The sequence below is a fragment of the Ahaetulla prasina genome, chromosome 17 (assembly GCF_028640845.1).
Source record: "Ahaetulla prasina isolate Xishuangbanna chromosome 17, ASM2864084v1, whole genome shotgun sequence".
NCBI lineage: Eukaryota > Metazoa > Chordata > Lepidosauria > Squamata > Colubridae > Ahaetulla > Ahaetulla prasina.
In genome coordinates this window covers 13,952,220-13,969,451 of record NC_080555.1, presented here as the reverse complement: position 1 = coordinate 13,969,451, position 17,232 = coordinate 13,952,220, and the positions used below count along the sequence as shown (strand labels likewise).

Below are 17,232 nucleotides of genomic sequence, written 5' to 3'. Positions count from 1 at the left end.
TGCTGTTGGTACTTGGTGAATCTTCTGATCAACCAGAAGAATCTTATTTTACAGCCACCATGTAGGTATTTTTAATGGTGGCCTATTTTGCAGGTTTCTTGAAATTAAAGTGAAAAGAACTTGCTAAGAAATATCAAAGAATAAGCACAGTCTGAGCTCTAGAACACAAGACAATGTCTCTGAAATGGGCTGATGCTTCAAGGCCTGAGAACTGATGAAGCTCAGCAAAAGGAATTTAATCTAGAAATTAAGGGGAAGGGCCTTCTCTGTGGGGGCTCCCACCCTCTGGAATGAACTTCCCCCAGGACTCTGTCAACTGCCTGACCTTTGGACCTTCCGCCGCGAGTTGAAGACTTACCTATTTATTCGCGCAGGACTGGCATAGAAATTTTTAATAGCTTTTAATATTTTGATGTAAATTTTATGGGGTTTTTATGGTTTTAAATGGTTTTAATTTTGGCCTGATATTCAATAAGTTTTTTAATTATTGTTTTATTGTGTACATAATTATTGTTTTATTCTGGCTGTGAACCACCCTGAGTCCTTCGGGAGAAGGGCGATATAAAAATCTAATAAATCTAAATCTAAATCTAAATGGAGAGGAAGACAAAGGGAAATGCCGCATCACATTGCTGTTTCTGGGAAGTGTAACAAAGACGAACCCTACAGAAATCTGCACTGTTTAAATTTCAGTTGGAGATTCATTTCCATTCAAGCTGTTTTGAGATTTGGCTCTAGAAAAGATTTGTCCATAAACTGTAATGATGAAGCCTCCGATTTATTTAATTCTTGTTGTCAGAAAGATTCCTTAATTAGGAGCATCCACTGTCCTGCAGAAGTGGCCATTATAGCCCCACAGCCTGTGATGCTGATCTGAGATCAAAAAATGCTACTTCCTGTGGGTACAGAAATGGAATATCTGCTATTAAAATAATACCACCGTGATCAAACAATTTTTTTCCACTTGTTCATCCAACAAAATACAGTATTTTCTTGCTTAAATCTTTCTACTCTAGCATTAGAGACTTTCTTTTAAGAAACCTTGGCTTTTGACAACTCAAGGGAAGTTGGATCACCCCTTGAGGGCATCTATCCATTCTAAGTTTCTCTACAAATCACAGGAGGAGAGAGGCCCGCTTGATAAATGCCCAAGGGGATGAGGGGAGGAGCGCCTGGGATTTCTTAAACCTGCATCAGCAAGTCTTGTAAGGTGCAATTAATTAAACCCTGATTTATTCCAAATCAATAAAATTCCCATTTCATATTTTATTGATGAATTGGAAATACTAATTTAATTGGAAGATTCTGAAGATTTTAGGAGTGGAATGGACTGATATATAATGGACTGGAAGAAGAATGTACTTTTTTGTTTCTGGAAGGGGAGTTAAGGTCTTAGAGAGAGGATTATGACTTATGTTGTATTTTAATTTATGATTGTTAATCTTATACCCTGTACTTTGTTCTGGGAAGTCTCGGGGGGATGGGAGGGGAGGAGGGAAGGGGAGAGGGGAGATGAAGAATCAATGTAAAGGAATGATTGAAGATATGTAATTAAGAAATAGAAATAATTTGAAATGAAATCAGGGCTGCTCAGCTGCCATTTCAGAAGGGAATGGAAAGGGAGAGGAGAGAGTGAAGGAAGAAAGTAGGTAGGAAAGAGAGAGGTAGAAAAGGGGGAAAGGAGAGGAAGAAGAAAGGGGAAAGAGAGAGGGTTAGAAAGGGTGGAAGAGAAGAGTAGGGAAGGAGGAGAGGATGTAGAAAAGCGAAGGAGAGGAAGGATGAAGAAAGTAGAAGAAAGTAGAGGAGGAAAGGTTTGTTAAGGAAGGAAGTGGTAGCTGGGCAGGTCCGAATAAGTAACAAATGAAAGGTAATGACTAATGTTGAATAAGAGACTGTATATTGAATAGGTTGTTGGAAAATGGAAATAAAACTTTTTTACTAAAAAAAAAAAGATTCCCATTTCATATTTCCAACAGCCTCAAAGCTTCACCTGTTTCTTCTGCTATTCTTCATTTCCTTCCTCTTTGCAGTTCTGTCTTTTCTCCTCGCCTTCCACCATCAGACCCTCTTTCTGCCTGCTTTGAAGGCCAAGATATGCATTTGATTACAGAACAGGCAATTTCATCAACAGTCCCAGCATTATGGGATTGCTTCCACGCAATGTCCCTGCTACTTCTGCTTCTGACCTCACTATAGCTCCCCTGCTGGCCCACATTGAATCAGGGATAATCCAGGCCTTTTTGTGATCATCCACCTTCTGAAAGTTATATGCTATTTCTTGGAAGGACCACATTTGGTAAATTTGTCTCCCAATAAGAGTTTAAGTTAGTTCATGCCTCCGAAAAATCCCATTTACTTTTGCAAAGCATTATTCACATCTTGACTGGTTGGCAACATAAAAAAAACCCTCCAGCTAATACAGCTTTCGTTCGTTCTTCCCTGTTGACCGGGATGCTCTCTAAAAGTGCACAAATGCAATTCACTTCAAATTTTGTGCAAATGCGGATACTTTTAATCCACCCTGCAATGCCTCAATTTATAGTTTTTTCCCAAGCAACTTTAGTGTAGTGATATATCATCCCACCAATTTTATCTATTAAATCATATTAAAATATATGATTTTAATCTTCTTGAGATGGCATTTGAATACCAGTGTGTAAGTTTATGTATTGCCTTTTTATCAGCTTCTGAGGCTATTTCCAATTGGAGTAGAATATAAATTTGGTAAGTATTTGTCTGTTTAGAACTATGTCTACCCTTGCTTATTACTACCTATTTTACGACTTGATATCTTCCACATTTGGTGGAAGATGGGGTGGGGGTGGGGGGGCTTAAGATGCCCTTTCCATCACATCCTTCTGCCCCAGGCAAGCGTTTGCCAAAATTCCTTCCTTCCCTCAGGTTTTTCCTTCCTGTGTCCACAGGATCCGGTTTGCAGTCAGTCCTCCTCATCCATCTCACTGTGCTTCATCCAATTACACTTTCTAGTAGGCACACTCACAATTCCTAGAAATTTCCAATCAATTTCAGGCAAGATTGAGAATTGTGCCCCAGGTCCGTCTCCTGTGCAGGAAAAGGATTCCTAACAGGCATTTCCTTCTGACCTTCTTCTGGCCCAGCCCTTGAGGCAGCCACACATCCCTCTCTGGGAGATAATCCCTCGATTGAGCATTGGTCACCCAGCCAAGAGAGGAGGCTCTCGAGCAGTGGCTCTTCTACTTAGAGCAGTGACACCCTCCACGGGCACTCCAGATGCCGACAACCACAATGGCAAAGGTGGTGTCTTTCTCTGAGGTATGTTGCCTTTTGGCCCTTCTCCTGGGACAGCCGAGCCTTGGACATCGGCAGCCGTGGCCTTTCTCAGAGTCCAATGACATTTTTGGCTTCTGGAACAAGATGAGAGATGATGCAATTATCTACCAAGCTACCGTCATGTACCACCAGGCCGTGGGGTACTTGAGCAAGGAGCACAACTGCACCTACCTCTCGGCACCTGAAGAAAAGGTCCACGTCCAATTGATGGTAAGGGGAAAGGGGTAGGATAAAGTTTCAGGTTTTTCTTCTTCTATTCATGTTCGCTTGCAAAGTTACAAGGGTGCACTTTCTGATTTTGCTCATGCTTTTTATTGCACGCCCATACACACACACACACACACACACACACACACACACACACACACACACGTACTCTTCAGTTTTCCTCTTCAGTAGCACTATTTTAATGTCTAAAGGTTTCTCTTTTGAACAAATTTGGTCTTCGAAATACTTTTTATCATTTTAAAGAATTCCTCTTCAGTGGCAGGGAAAGAGTTGTGTCCTTCGCTCCCTAGCTTCACTCACTGGCCATGGGACGGAAGCTTTTCCTCCCTTTCAGCAGAATCTTCCTTGCTCAATGCCCCTTTTCCCTCCTTGGAACTGCTACTGTCATAAAGAAATAGTTGGGATTTTTTAAAGTACTCTGCTGCCTGCTTCTTTATTCCAGGAAACTATTCTTTATCTAACTGGATTTTTAAAAGACAAGTTAAACACTGCTATGCCTGTTATTTTGAGCATTCTGGTGCACATTCAAAAGATTCGATGGGTCTTTTTCCCAGACTCCCTCAGGTCCCTCCACGCACAACCCTCAAAATGGTCAGGACCTGCTGCCAATCCTCTGAAGGGAAATCAGGGACATGTGGGGGGGGGACAAGAGGGAGCTCACCTGGGAATTTTCCTGGCTGTATTTCAGAGCATGCATGGGAAACTTTACCACTTCAGAACCATCCTGGTGAAGGTCACGTGTCCTCCGGGGGAGAAAAGACCAAATCACAAGAACTGTCAGATTGTTCCGGGATCACCGGTGAGGAAAGGGTTTTTATGCCGTTTTTTAGGATGGGGTTTGTGGAGTCACTCCCAGATGTTAGCACAACTGAAATCTGGGTGGGCTGGAGGTAGCCCAGTGGGGGTGTGTGTGTTTAGGAATGGGTGTGGGAGGAAGAAAGCTGGCGTGGGATTAGGGCCTTTGTGAGCACCAGCCAATGTAACCCCACCTGTATAATTGTCCGTGCGGACACCCTGAACAGAAAGGTGAGTGGGGCTGCCCCCCCCCCCCGGGTTTCATCCCCCATTGCCTGCTGAGCTCCCCTGTGCCCCTGACAGTTTTCAGCTGGGCAGAGGTGCTAAAGCCACCGAGCTGTTTTTTCCCTGTGGTCGGAAGAGGTCAAACTCTTCATTGAAGAGCCCCGTTGCCTTAGAACCCTAGAGGAGGAAAGAGAAGGGGGTGCTCCCGATGTAAGTCCCCCATCTGGGTGCCTGTGCTGCCCCTGAAGCCCCGCTCCTTTCCCCAGGATTATTGCTCTGTGGAGGCGGGGCTGCCTCCATCTGGCACACACCACCAGCCCTTTAGCCACCTTTGGCTGCTGTGGCCCCATCATTGGCACCAGGATGAGAAACTGGGAACCTCTGAGGGGTGCCGTTTGCACAGCCAACTGCCCATAAAATACACAGCAACTTATACGGCTTCCTTCAGATGTAATGGAAATGCAGGAAAGGAGGTAGAGGGCAGGGGGGGTGGGGAGGTCAAGATTTTGGAAAGCGTAAAGACCAACCTCCATGCAAGAGCTCTGCAAAGTCTTGTTTTATTTCTTTTATGTCTGTAGAAATATTTGTGCTACTTGGAGTTGGCAACCTTCCCTGCTTTCAACATCCATAAAGTAAGAGTAAAAAGTTGTGAGGAGTACCGGGCCACCCCGAGTCCTCCTGTGGTCACACCTGGAGAAGAACCCGAAAAAGAAGAGGGCACCCCATACATGTGAAGAGAGCAGCTCCCTGCCTTCTCATTTATGGCTGCACAGTGGATCCTCAGCCCAGAGATCCCTCCCCACACACTGGTGCCCATGAAATGAAAATTCTGTAACAAAAATGGAATAATTCTAAATCTCATGAGTGGCAAAATGCTCGTCTCGGTTCTTATTCACCCTTTGCTTATACATTCCAAACAAACATCCAGTTCCAGATGGCACAAAAGCTTTCCCGTCATGGAGGCTTCCTCAAAAAAGGACCCTTTTTTTAAACTCGGCATTCCTCATTGGTAGAGAAAACTGGTTTCCAAATCCTGCCTGAACCACACGTGAATAGGCCGAAGTAGATATTTACTGTTGCAAGAATCTGGCCAGACTGCCTGCCTTCCCTTGGGGAATGGCAGGCCTCGGGGTTCAACCTCAGGGTTCGTCCCCCCACAATGTCCCTTTACTCCCCCCCCTTCAGCCAGCGATTCCACTACAGTGGCATGAAGCCGCAAGGAGGAGAAATCTGAAGAGGCCAATACAGTGCAGGTAACAGGGGGAAAGGGAGGTTCGGCAGAAACAGAGGAAGGGTGCAGAACCAAAGAATGCAAGGCCATCTCCAGAAGCTGTAGGACCCACATCAGGAAGGGAGACTGCAGCTGAAATGCGCTAAGACTTGCAATAACATCAGAAACAACAACAAACGTTTGGCGGCTCATTAGAAGGGGGAAAATGGAGGGGGCAAAGAGGTTATAGAACTTTGCAAGGAGAAAATTGTAAGAATGCAGAGCTCCTATTTTACACATTTGTGTCAGGAGGACATCCTCTGCCCCTGGGGAAGGAGGGAGCAGCGACTCAGGTAGAGAGAGGGGATCTCCAGGGCCAGATGGGTTACATCTCAGGATTCTGAAGGAACCAGCAGGGGTGATCATAGAACATTATCTTTGAGAAGTCCTGGAGGAGCTTATCTTCAAAAAACAGCAGGAGACAACAAAGGGCTTTGTACCTATCCTGTACAAAACCCTCAAGCCATATTTGACAGCTTGTTCGTCAGCACTCCGATAGGAGAAATCTGTGACAAGAATCCAGCATGGGTTGATTGCAGATCACCAACCTTACCATTTTTTTCAGTAAAGATCCTAGTTTAGAAGAACCTCCTGCTCAGCAGAGCTCTCCTGTGCTCCTTAATAAAATGGCAAAAGGCAGACTAGAGCAAAGCTCTCAAGTGGGCTGCAGAGGACCTTGTCCTGGGCTGGGCTCTCCCACACTTTACCTATGACTTGCATGAGGCATTTATCCAGCTTGCAGGTGACACAGAGCTGGAAGAGATGGCTGGTATTCTAGGCGAGAAAGAGAAGATTCAGAAAGATCTGGGCAGGCCTGAACTGGAGGCCAAATGGACAAAATGAACCAGGAAGAAAGGCCCAGTTCTGCATTTACATAGGAAACAAAAAGGCATAAAAACAGGAGGTGGTGGTGGTGGTGGGGAGCCTGGCTTGGCAGCGGCACCCGTGATTTTGGCCACTGAACAAAATGCTACTGGAACTCTGAGGGATCCCGTTTGGGGAATCTAGTGTGATCCTTGCCCATGGATTCTTCAGCCGGCCCAGGATCTCCCTCCCTTCCTCCCGTCTGTGATCGTTGCCCCGTCCTGACCGGCACTCGCAGTAGCAGCAGCCCTGCGTCTGTCCTTGCATGACACCGAAAAAAAGAGTGGCCTTCTCTGAGACTACCAGCCCAGCAAATGACTTGCCCTGCAGTTGCTTGGTGCTGGCTCAGCTGAAACAGGAAGATGCCCTCAAGGAGGGGGGGAAAAAAAGGGGGGGGATAGATGGGAGAGAGTTTCTAAACCCGGCAGAGCTCAAGCATTGAAAATAAATTTTAAATACATATTTTACAACGCCCCCCCTCCCCCAACTACTGAGCATCTCTGAGGGCCAAGCCCCACAGCCTCCTCCCTCCCTAGCCATCCCTCCTGGCCTACAGTGGACACCCAGATGGCCAAAGCGAACCACGGTCTGCTTTGTTTCTGCTATGCCAGTCGGATGGCTCCTTGTTCAGCGCCCTTGTAATTCTGAACAGTTGCCGAACAAATGGAGGTTAAGCCAGGGCCTCCTAGTCCTGTTCCTAATCTTTCCTGCTGGGCAATTTCCTGCTGTTCTTCTGACAGAGTTTATAAAAGGAAGCTCTTATATAAGTTAGCCAAGGCTGAAGTAGCAGAGGGAACCCACGTCAAGGAATGCATAGAAACACACAGAGCCATCGCATTTCATTTCATTTCTTTCAAGGGCTTCCATGAAAAGTTTTGCCCTTCCCTTGTTTTACCCAAGTGTCCATCCACGATTCTCAGGCCCAGCCCAGATGATTGGTCCAATAACTGGCAACAGGAAAGTCATGATTTAGTTGTGCTGCCTCCTCCAGTGGTGGAAGGGGGGATGGCAGCCCCTCCACCCCCTCCAAAGCAGCCCGGAAACTCGGCTTAGCTGGCTTTTACATCACAAAGCGGCAGCCCAGGGTTGAATCCTACCTGGGCTTGGCCAGCCTTCCTCAATTTGGCAACTGAAATGGAAGGGATGAGGCAGATGGATGAACGGAGGGAGCAGGGAGGGACCTCTGGGCAAAAAGGCTGATATTGGGGCAAAAATTATCCTCCACAGAGGAAGGAGAAAGGAGGGAGGCAGAAGCGGTAGCTTGGAGGAGGAACCCACCCCCTACTGGGACAGGAAGTGGTCCCTTCTACTGCCAAACAGGCTCACAGCCTCCAGGAAAAGGGGTGGAAGAGAGATGGGTGTGTGTGTGTGGGGGGGGGGCTTATGTGCACATGGCCACATGGGTCCTTTTCTCTCTGCCAGAAGCAGGAAGGCAACAATGAGGGCCACCATGCTCGGGGGTGGGTGGGTGGGTGGGTGGGTGAGCAATGAGTCCCCTGCCCTCCTGAAGCCCAGCCCTGCTCCTTCCCTAGAGGACTGGAGGGAAGGGAAAGGGAGGTCCAGTGATGAAAGCTGGGAAACTTGCTTTGAGGGCCTCTCAGCAGCCCTAGGGGTTCCTCAGAAGAAGCCACAGGGTCCCTGGGATGAGATGGCTACTCAATCTCCAGGATCAGGTCATCCCCTTCCAAGCTCATCTCAGGCTTGACATAAATTTTCTTGATCGTGCCTGTCGTGGGCGAGTTGACCACGGTCTCCATCTTCATGGCACTCAAGACGCAGAGCGGTTGTCCCTTCTCAACCTGCCCGCCTTCCTTCACTTTGACGTCGATGACTTTCCCAGGCATGGGAGCTCCCACTTGGCCTTTGACATCCTTCAGGGCTTTGGGGTGGAAGTGCATCTCCTGGCAAGGCAAGATTAAGTGTGTGGGGTGGAGGGAGGGCAGCCGTGGCTTCCTTCCATTGCTTCCTGCCCAAGACAGAGTGCCAGGGGGCTGGAGGAGACAGGGGAGGGAGGGGGCCTTATTGGAAATTAGACGTTTAATTGGGTGACGATAGTAGAACATGTTGTGGCTAGTGGCATTAATAATTAACCTAAATAACATTTATGAATAAAAGCTACATTTTAAATGCCACCAATTTTAAAGAAGACTGAAATGGAACTCTGCAGAGCAAAATCCTATCTACCGGGATTGAATTCGTTAAGGCTCCAACCCTGCCCTGCTTCTCCACCTGCCTCTTTCGTTACCTTCATGGCCTTGGCATCCTTGACCAGGATGGAGCGCAGCTGCCCATTCAGTTCAAAGAAGACTTCCCTCTGGCCTGCCCGGTTGAGGTCTCCCAAGGCCAAGGCCTTGATGTGCAGCGTCTTCCCCCGTTCCAGCTCCACCTGCGAGGGCACCGCGGAGGGAAGAGAGCGGGAGGTGGGTCCTTTGCAGCTCCTCACTCAAAGGCAGCACCACTATGGTCCCGGGTGACCGGGTTTCGTGCAAGGGACTGCTGCTGCCTAGTTTGGGTGATGAAACGCCTGCAAGGAAACCACCAAGCTCTCTGGCCCCCAGGGCCTCCCAAGAGCCCCTCCGCTGTGCTCCTGGGGTTAACCAATGGGAAGACTCCTTGGCAATCTGGGGCTGTGGGGTGATTCAATGCCGCTTCCCATGACAGGCTGGGGCTCTGCAAAGGCTCTGCTTCTTTCCCATCCTCTGGTTGCCCTTGCAATCTGTCCGATGGAGTCACCTGGCCCTGCTGCAGCTTCTGCGTCGCCTTCTGTAACCTCACCACTTGTTTATTTCTACTTTATCCTCAACTGTGGTATTAGAGAGCTTTGAAAAAGTGGATTTCCTCCTAGATCTCCCCCTGCTGTTTCAAGGGCTGTCACTTATTATCTACATTTATAATCCTATCACTGAAGAGGTTTCAATCTTTTTCGATTTTTTTAAAGTGTACGCAATAAGGAAACGGGTTGCATGAGCAACTCCAGGAAAAAAGGTAAGGATGGAGGCACCACACGACAGTGAGCAGCGCACAACCAGGAGCAAGTTTGGGCTCCACCTCCACGTAAGGAGGCCAGACCTGGATCTGTGGGGCATGAGTCGCATGGGTGAGATGGGGCAGTGAGGGTTGTATGCATTTAATGAAGGAAGGAATAAAAGGCCACCTTTGGTGTTCCTTCTAGGGCAGAGTAACCCTGCACTGACTGGTCTGCCCCCTTCATCACCTTTGCTCAAAATCTCCCGGAGGGTCCATCTCCTGGCCTTTTGACCAAACTTTTGATGCTTCCTGCGCTCTGGATCTCACCTCAAACTCCTCGGCTATCTTGGGCCCCTCCAGGAAGAGCCGAGTATTGAGACATTCGACAGGCCCAAAGGAGGCTGTGAAGTCCTTGAAGTCACTGAAGACCTTGGGGTACATGGCAGCAGACAGGACGTCTTCTGGGGTGATCTCTTCATGCTTTTCGCACAATTCCTGCTCCAATTTTGTGAAGTCCAGAGGAGGCAGGGAGGCCCCAGGGCGGCCCTCCACGCGGGGCAGATCTTTCAGTACCTAGGAAAGGACAATAGGCTTTGGGGTGGAAGCCCCACAGAAACAGCCCTATCCAAGGAAGGGCAAAGTTGCCATAATCTCTTCCTCGTCCTTCTGACTCGCCCGGCCTGCCACTCAACTCCCCCAAAGCAGGAATCGAGTTGTTGGGGGGGGGGGAAGGATAAGGTTTTCTTAGGTTTCATGGCTTAGGTTTCAGCCATGCCAGAAGGCCCTGTAGCAGCTTTTCTCTCCAAGAATGGGGGTCTCTGATGGGCAAGCACCCCAAAATGCAAAGAACAGACCCTCCCTCATACCAAATCCTCGGTATGAAGTTAAGACAAGAAGGCTGTGGGTTTACTTCCCTCCCCACAATTTCTCTGGGCTCCTTGGGGGCGAGGCAGGCCCTCCTTCCTACCTTGGAGCGGAAGGGCTCTGGGAAGCCCCCGTAGGGGATGCCGATGTAGCCTTGCAGGAACTCCACCACGGACTGGGGGAAGGAGAGCTCGTCGGCCTGAAGTTCCACATCTTCCCGCGTCAGGTTGTTCTGGACCATGAACTGAGCCAGGTCCCCCACAATCTTCGAAGAGGGTGTCACCTGCACAGGGCAGCAAGGGAGAACACACTCAGAGGAGAAGCCAACAGCCATTGAGGCACAAAGCCAGACCAGGGCAAGGGAACCTTCAGCGGGCAGGGTGAGGCCATCCGGTCAAGGGCCAGGCTGGAGGTAGAGAATCCAACGGTCACAGCTGCCACTGCCTTTTCCTGGAACAAATTGTGTGCTCAGAAAAATCAGGCCGGGCTTTGGCTTTACGTAAGAATGTGCTTTGGCCATGAAAACCCCTTTCTCAAGAACATTTGTCTGAGCCGCCTGTGGCCTTGAGGACCTTTGAACTCGAGACCAGCAACCCTTGAGAAGGCCTGGAGCCCTTGGCAAATCTCAGCCGGTGATGCTGCTGGCTAAACAGATAATTATGCAAAGACCTGGAAACTTTTTGAGAGTTTCTTTGCCCACCCAAGGTCCACCCTGCCCTCCTGGGAGGGGAGAGGACTGGGGTGGGAAGACTGACCTTGATGAGGTCGCCAAGCAGCTTGTTGGCCTCCACATAGGCTTTCTTCACCTCCTTGAACTTGTGGCCCAACCCCATGCTGTGGGCCTGGAAGTGCAGGTTGGTGTACTGGCCGCCAGGGATCTCATTCTCGTAAACGTCCGCGTTGCCAGATTTCATGGTGGCCGTGCAGTCGAAAGCCGCATAGAGGCCCCGAGCCACCTCCCAGTATTCACTGTAGTCAAAGACTTTCTCCATCTGGATGCCTGGGGGGGAAGGGAGGGAATTCTTCCCATCAGCCCACAGCAGGGGGCAGCCCTGCCACCCACTTTCTGCTCGGGATGCTGTTGGAGGGCACACCTGAGCCCAGCTCCATTTCCAGACAGAGCCAACCAGCTAACCAAATGAATAAACCTTCTTTCAAGGTTGAATAAGGCCAGATCTGAGTCAGTGTTGAGTCTTCAGAAACACAGTGCAGCAACTACAACCTTCAGGATTCCCCCTTTCCCCTTTCTCTAAGGAGCTTGCAGGTGGCTGGACCCTGGTGACAAAAGGTCACTCACCTGCTCCCTTCCTGTCCTCCCTGCCAGCGGGCGCCAGGGGCCGGTGGTCTCAGCCTGGCTGGTGCCTTGCTCTGGGACAAGTGCCGGACTGACCCAGCTGCAGAACCCCATCCTGAATTGCCCTGGGGACCCTGGGCTAGTCCCTTGCTCTCTCTGCTCAACCCGCCTCACAGGGAAAGAGCTCTGATCCGATGTCTGGGGAGACTCCTGATTCCCCAAGGGGAGCCCAGTTTGCCAAAGGTCCGGAAGACATCCAGGCAGTTCAGCAAACAGCCACAAAGGTCCTCCGGGAAGAAATAACGTTCCTCTGGAAGTAAACAAGTACGAGGAATAAAGCTACCAGGACTGAGGACTTCAGGTTGCCCAGAAGGCCACCTGTCTGGCACAAGGAAACTCCTTGTGCCAGACAGGCATGGAGAAGAGCGGCTCCACAAGAGAATCCTAGAGGCGGGAGGGTCCCCCCGCCCCCAATCTTATTAGTATAGCCTTAATAGAAAGCCAGATGTCTTCCTATGGCTTCTTTTCCACTCCCTTCTCAGGCATCAAGGGCTGGCAGGCTGGAGAGCCTCTGGTGGCTCAGCAGACTAAGTCTGTCTGTTATTAACAGCAGCTGCTTGCAATTACTGCAGGTTCTAGTCCCACCAGGCCCAAGGTTGACTCAGCCTTCCATCCTTTATAAGGTAGGTAAAATGAGGACCCAGATTGTTGGGGGGGCAATAAAAGTTGACTTTGTATATAATATACAAATGGATGAAGACTATTGCTTAACACAGTGTAAGCCGCCCTGAGTCTTCGGAGAAGGGCGGGATATAAATTCAAATTAAAAAAAAAAAAGTCACGTCTGGCTGGTCCCTGAGCCTTCCGAGGGCAGGAACAGCCCTGGCTGGAATTCCCTGGCCCTAGCCAGAGGTCAATTGTTTCACACGTACACCCCCCCACTTCTTTCTGCTTCTGTTTTTGTGTGCTCTTCTATAATTCTAATTTGAAAGGTTGGTGTAAGTTGCTGTGGGTTGACTTGGACTGACTGGCCGCAATTCCTTAAATATATAGATTTTTTAATTTCTTTGTCGAATTATGATGTTATAATTGCTTAAAGCAGCTCAAGGGCCTGGCATTCATTCTCCTGCTGCAACCCCCAGGCCAGATGGGAGGGGGCCAAATCCTGGCTGCAGACTGGCCAGCCCTGCCCTGCCCTTTGTGGGGCAGACGAGAACCCCTTCTGCTCCTGCTTCAGACCTGTGTCGTGCTCGGTGCCACGGGTACAAGCCACCATGGCGCCCATGCTCGGTTGAGAAGTCATGCCCGACATGGCATCCACCGCAACGTCAACAATGTCAGCCCCGGCAGCAGCACAAGCCAACATGGAAGCCACGCCGGCACCCGAAGTGTCGTGGGTGTGAATGTGAAGCGGGACGTCGGGGAAGTGCTTGCGCAGCACCCCCACAAGCATGGAGGAGGCCTGCGGCTTCAAGACTCCAGCCATATCCTGCAAGAGAAAAGGGCAAAGGCTGCAGGCGAGGAGGAGGAAGAGCAGGAGGAATGGAGGGAGGAGGTGCAGCTGCAGATGAGATGGATCCCCTGAAGTCGAGGGGTGGGCATCGGCTTCCCTTCTGGAGCCAGGCCAGGAGGAGGAGGAGGATAACCGGCTCCTTCGGACTCTCCAGGTCCCAGGAAACCTCCCGGATGGAATGCCATGAGGAAGAATGGAAACGGGTGTCCGCCCCCCTCCCCCCGGGGCAGGGGAAAGTGGAATTATGGAGGCAAAGTCTTCCCCGTCCTCCTTCCCTGCCTACCTTGATGGCCAAGATGTGAGTCCCAGCTTTGACCAGCTCCTCCGCAAGGCTAACGTAGTAATCCAAGGTGTACTTGGTCCGGCTGGGGTCAGCCACATCACCCGTGTAGGAGATGGCGGCCTCCACCACGCCCCCGGCCTGCCCGGCTGCCTCCATCCCCAGCAGCATGTTAGGGAGGTAATTGAGGGAGTCAAAGACGCGGAAGATGTCCATCCCATTTTCTTTGGCCATCTGGCAGAACCTGCAATGGGGACGGAGAGGAGTCCTGAGCCAAGGCCGGCCAGCCACCCCTGCGCCAAACCCAGGCTCTACTTCACGGCCTGCCCGGAAGGGAGGGAGGGAGCAGGCTATCCAAAGGCAGATAAAGTTTAGCAAGGATGTCTGATTAATGTGGAAAGCCACAATTGGGCTTTTCCTCCAAGGTGACTGAACGTCCAGGAGGGACGAAAGGAACATAAAGGATTTAAACAAGCAAAAAGAAAAGCTGAACTTTTTGAGCATAAAATGTATAACTGCCAAAATAAACCTCCGAAAGGCAGGACCGATTCTGAGAAAAACATGAAGACCAGAAGGCAAGCGGGGCATCCCTTTGTTCAAGCACCTGGAAACAGCCCAGGTGAAGCCATACATCACTTACTTGAAGACAGAGTTATCTGGGTAATTGGTGTAGCCCACTGCATTCGCCCCCCTCAGCAGCATCTGGAATGGGACGTTGGGGATGAGCTCGCGCAGCTCCTGCAGCCGTTGCCAGGGGCACTCGTACAGGAAGCGCATGGCAACATCAAAGGTGGCACCTGGAAGAGAGGGAGAGGAGGATCAGCAAGAGGTCTTGTCTGTAATCCTAGAGTTGGGTTCCTTGGGAGCTCCCTCCCAGCTCCCTTGATTGTCAGAAAGAAAAATACATAAGAGAACACAGAGCCTGTTTTTTTATAGCAACTCCAAAACCCAAAAGTTTCTCAACTGGCACAGCAGCAAGTCTAATGACTGATCAAGTGGTCTGGCTCTGGCCTCAGGTGGAGCCATGGAGCAAAGTTCAACTCTCTTGTCCACCAGCATTGCCTCTTCACAGCAACATCCCTGCATAAGGCCCTTAATTCCACTTGTTCTATATGCCACAGAGCCTCAGGCCTGCGGGAGCCGAACTTATGGCCAAATTCAAGGGTCAACACAGTAGGCAGATCTGCAGCCCACTCATTTCAAAACAGCCTCTCCTCAAGTCTTTCAGATATATCACAGATCTAGGAAAAGAATCCAATCCATCTGGAAAGGATCTGGATGAAGACAATCTGAGTTTGAGGTGAACACGCAACAGAGTGAAGATGCAGATTTAATGAAGGGACCACATGTGGGTCATTATATAAGTAGGAATTTTACTGCAAAAAGGGCAACATTTCCATCTGCCAATAGCTGGCAGCTTGCTCAAGGTGACCCAGTCTCTCCTGGACAAAGGGGCCATCTGTTGTTCAGAAGAGATCTGCTCCAAGTTAGGCCTAACTGTAAACATCCCATGGGGTTAGCTGCTTGGTCATCCGAGAAGAGTTAAACCTACTGGTCCTGAGGAGCTGGAGAGGATCCTCAAAGTTGTAAGTGGGGTCACTTAAAAGATCCACGGTGCTTATGATTGTACGAAAACTATCCCAAGATGATGTGTGGTAGGATTCCCCTGGTAGTGATGCATCGTTGAGGGATGACTCCTCAAGAAACAAGTTTTATTTGGTCTCCAAGCTACCCATTTTAGGGAAGCTTGTTGAGAAAATAACCATCTGGGGTAGCCCTTCAGGGGTTGGAAGTGAGGGAATTAAGTTGTGGCGATTCTCCTTTTTCCAAAACCAGCTCCAGGCACTTGGTAGCAGGCAAAAGGTCTGACATTGCATTTTGTCCCTGCTCTGCACCCTCCCCTTTTCTACCTGACAGTTGCTGGCTGAGGAATTAAGTACTATCAGGAAAATGGTCATGCAAATACATTCTAATAGTAGAGAACACCTGTAGCTCAGGACTAGGGACTGCCTCTCTGCTAAATTACTCCCTGGTGGGTCTGGCACCACAGAACTCCCCCCCCCCCAATACACATAATCATTGGCTGCTGTGTTTAGCCCATGCCTCCTGCTGCTTGATTGACCAATCAGGGAGGCTTTTACCATCTATTTTTTCTGCTGCTGCTGCTGCAATACTCGGCCCTCCCAGGCTTTGATTAGAGAAAATGGGGCCCTTTATTCTGCTGACTTGGCTTGGGAATCGTAAGGTTTGTATAGTCCTGTCAGAAGGCAGTGGCAAGGGAACAAAAGGCCAAATCCTTGCTTAACATTAAAATATCCATTTTATGCCATTCTTAAGCTCTTTGGGTAATATCGTTGCTTTATTTACTCTTCTGATTTGCTGTTTTTGACCATTTATAATACTAAGCTTGCTATCTCTTCCTTTAGGCTCACAGTTCTATTACTTGTCTGTGGTGATTATTTGCAGGCAGGATAAACCTGTCCATTTATTTCCGACCTGAGTTGCTAGCTTCATCGTGAGCTCTTGGTTGCAAAAGGCCACTCAGAGCTCACGTGGGCAGCCCCATCTCAGCCGGCCATCAACCTAGAAGCCAGGAACTTTCTCACAAGCTTCCTCACAGGAGCTCTCAGACTACCTGGGGGGGCCTGGGGACCCCAGCCGTTCTCTCACCTCCCCAGTTCTCGATGCTGAAGAGCCTACTGAAGTTATGAGCTACGAAGGGGGCGATCTTCTTCAGGTCGTGGGTGCGAACACGAGTGGCCAGCAGCGACTGGTGAGCATCTCGGAACGTGGTGTCCATTAAAAGCAGGCCCTGGTGCTGGCGAATGGCCTTGGCGAAACCCACGGGGCCCTCGCTGAGAAGGACATCCCGGAAGCCGGTGGGGGGCTGACCTGTTGCAGAAAAAGGATGGTATTATATGCAAAGCACAGAAAGCGGTAATGAAAATCTCACTTCTTTCCCAAGAACAGGGAGCCCAGTGGACTAAGAATTTTATCGAAGAATTTTAAAACTGGCAACCGGAGTCCTCTCCTCATGCTGGTGTGCAACTCGAGTCCACATCATCAGCATTCCAGAGCATGATTAGCTTCAGGGCCTCCTGGAGAGACTCTTAGGCTCATGAAAATGCAGTTTTTGCCCCTGCAGGGACCTTCCTCTGATGCCCTTGTGCTGCAAGCAGAAGTGACCCCCATTCCAATTAGGATCGGCAGCCATTTGCAAAATGGCTTATTAAAGGTTAACCAACCCTCTTGCTTGGTTGGTGGGCTGAGAAGGGCTCATCCTCATGCAGAAGGGCCCAGTGGTGGGATTCAAGTAATTTAACAACCGGTTCTCTGCCCTAATGATTTCTTCCAACAACCAGTTTGCCAAACTGCTCAGACAGTTAACAACCGGTTCTCCCGATGTGGTGTGGACGGGCTGAATCCCACCACTGGAAGGGCCCCCTCCCCAGAACAAGAAAAGAAGCAGAATAAAATATTTCCCCTAAAGGGGAAGAGGAGAAAAATCACCTTAAGAAAGGCGGAAAGCAGCCCCAGTCTTTCCTCCACTAAAACAGCCTGCAGGCAAAGTTTAAGGAAACTAAGTTTCACTCATAAAATAATGCACACATTGTAAAACC

At 49.5% G+C, this 17,232-nt stretch overlaps 1 protein-coding gene across 4 annotated transcripts in view; it reads right to left on the bottom strand.

The window, feature by feature from the left end:
* Positions 1-7,523: 7,523 nt before the first annotated feature.
* Positions 7,524-17,232, bottom strand: part of PC (pyruvate carboxylase) — a 146,284-nt gene continuing 136,575 nt past the window's right edge. For all 4 annotated transcript variants that reach the window (XM_058160809.1, XM_058160810.1, XM_058160807.1 and 1 more), the window contains 9 exons: positions 16,283-16,504; positions 14,253-14,409; positions 13,616-13,856; positions 13,059-13,308; positions 11,281-11,525; positions 10,629-10,808; positions 9,989-10,234; positions 8,940-9,080; positions 7,524-8,595 (listed from right to left, as the gene is read on the bottom strand). In XM_058160809.1, the coding sequence (XP_058016792.1) occupies positions 8,347-8,595; positions 8,940-9,080; positions 9,989-10,234; positions 10,629-10,808; positions 11,281-11,525; positions 13,059-13,308; positions 13,616-13,856; positions 14,253-14,409; positions 16,283-16,504 (1,931 nt within the window). In that variant the 3' untranslated portion in view covers positions 7,524-8,346. The remainder of the gene's footprint in view (positions 8,596-8,939; positions 9,081-9,988; positions 10,235-10,628; positions 10,809-11,280; positions 11,526-13,058; positions 13,309-13,615; positions 13,857-14,252; positions 14,410-16,282; positions 16,505-17,232) is intronic.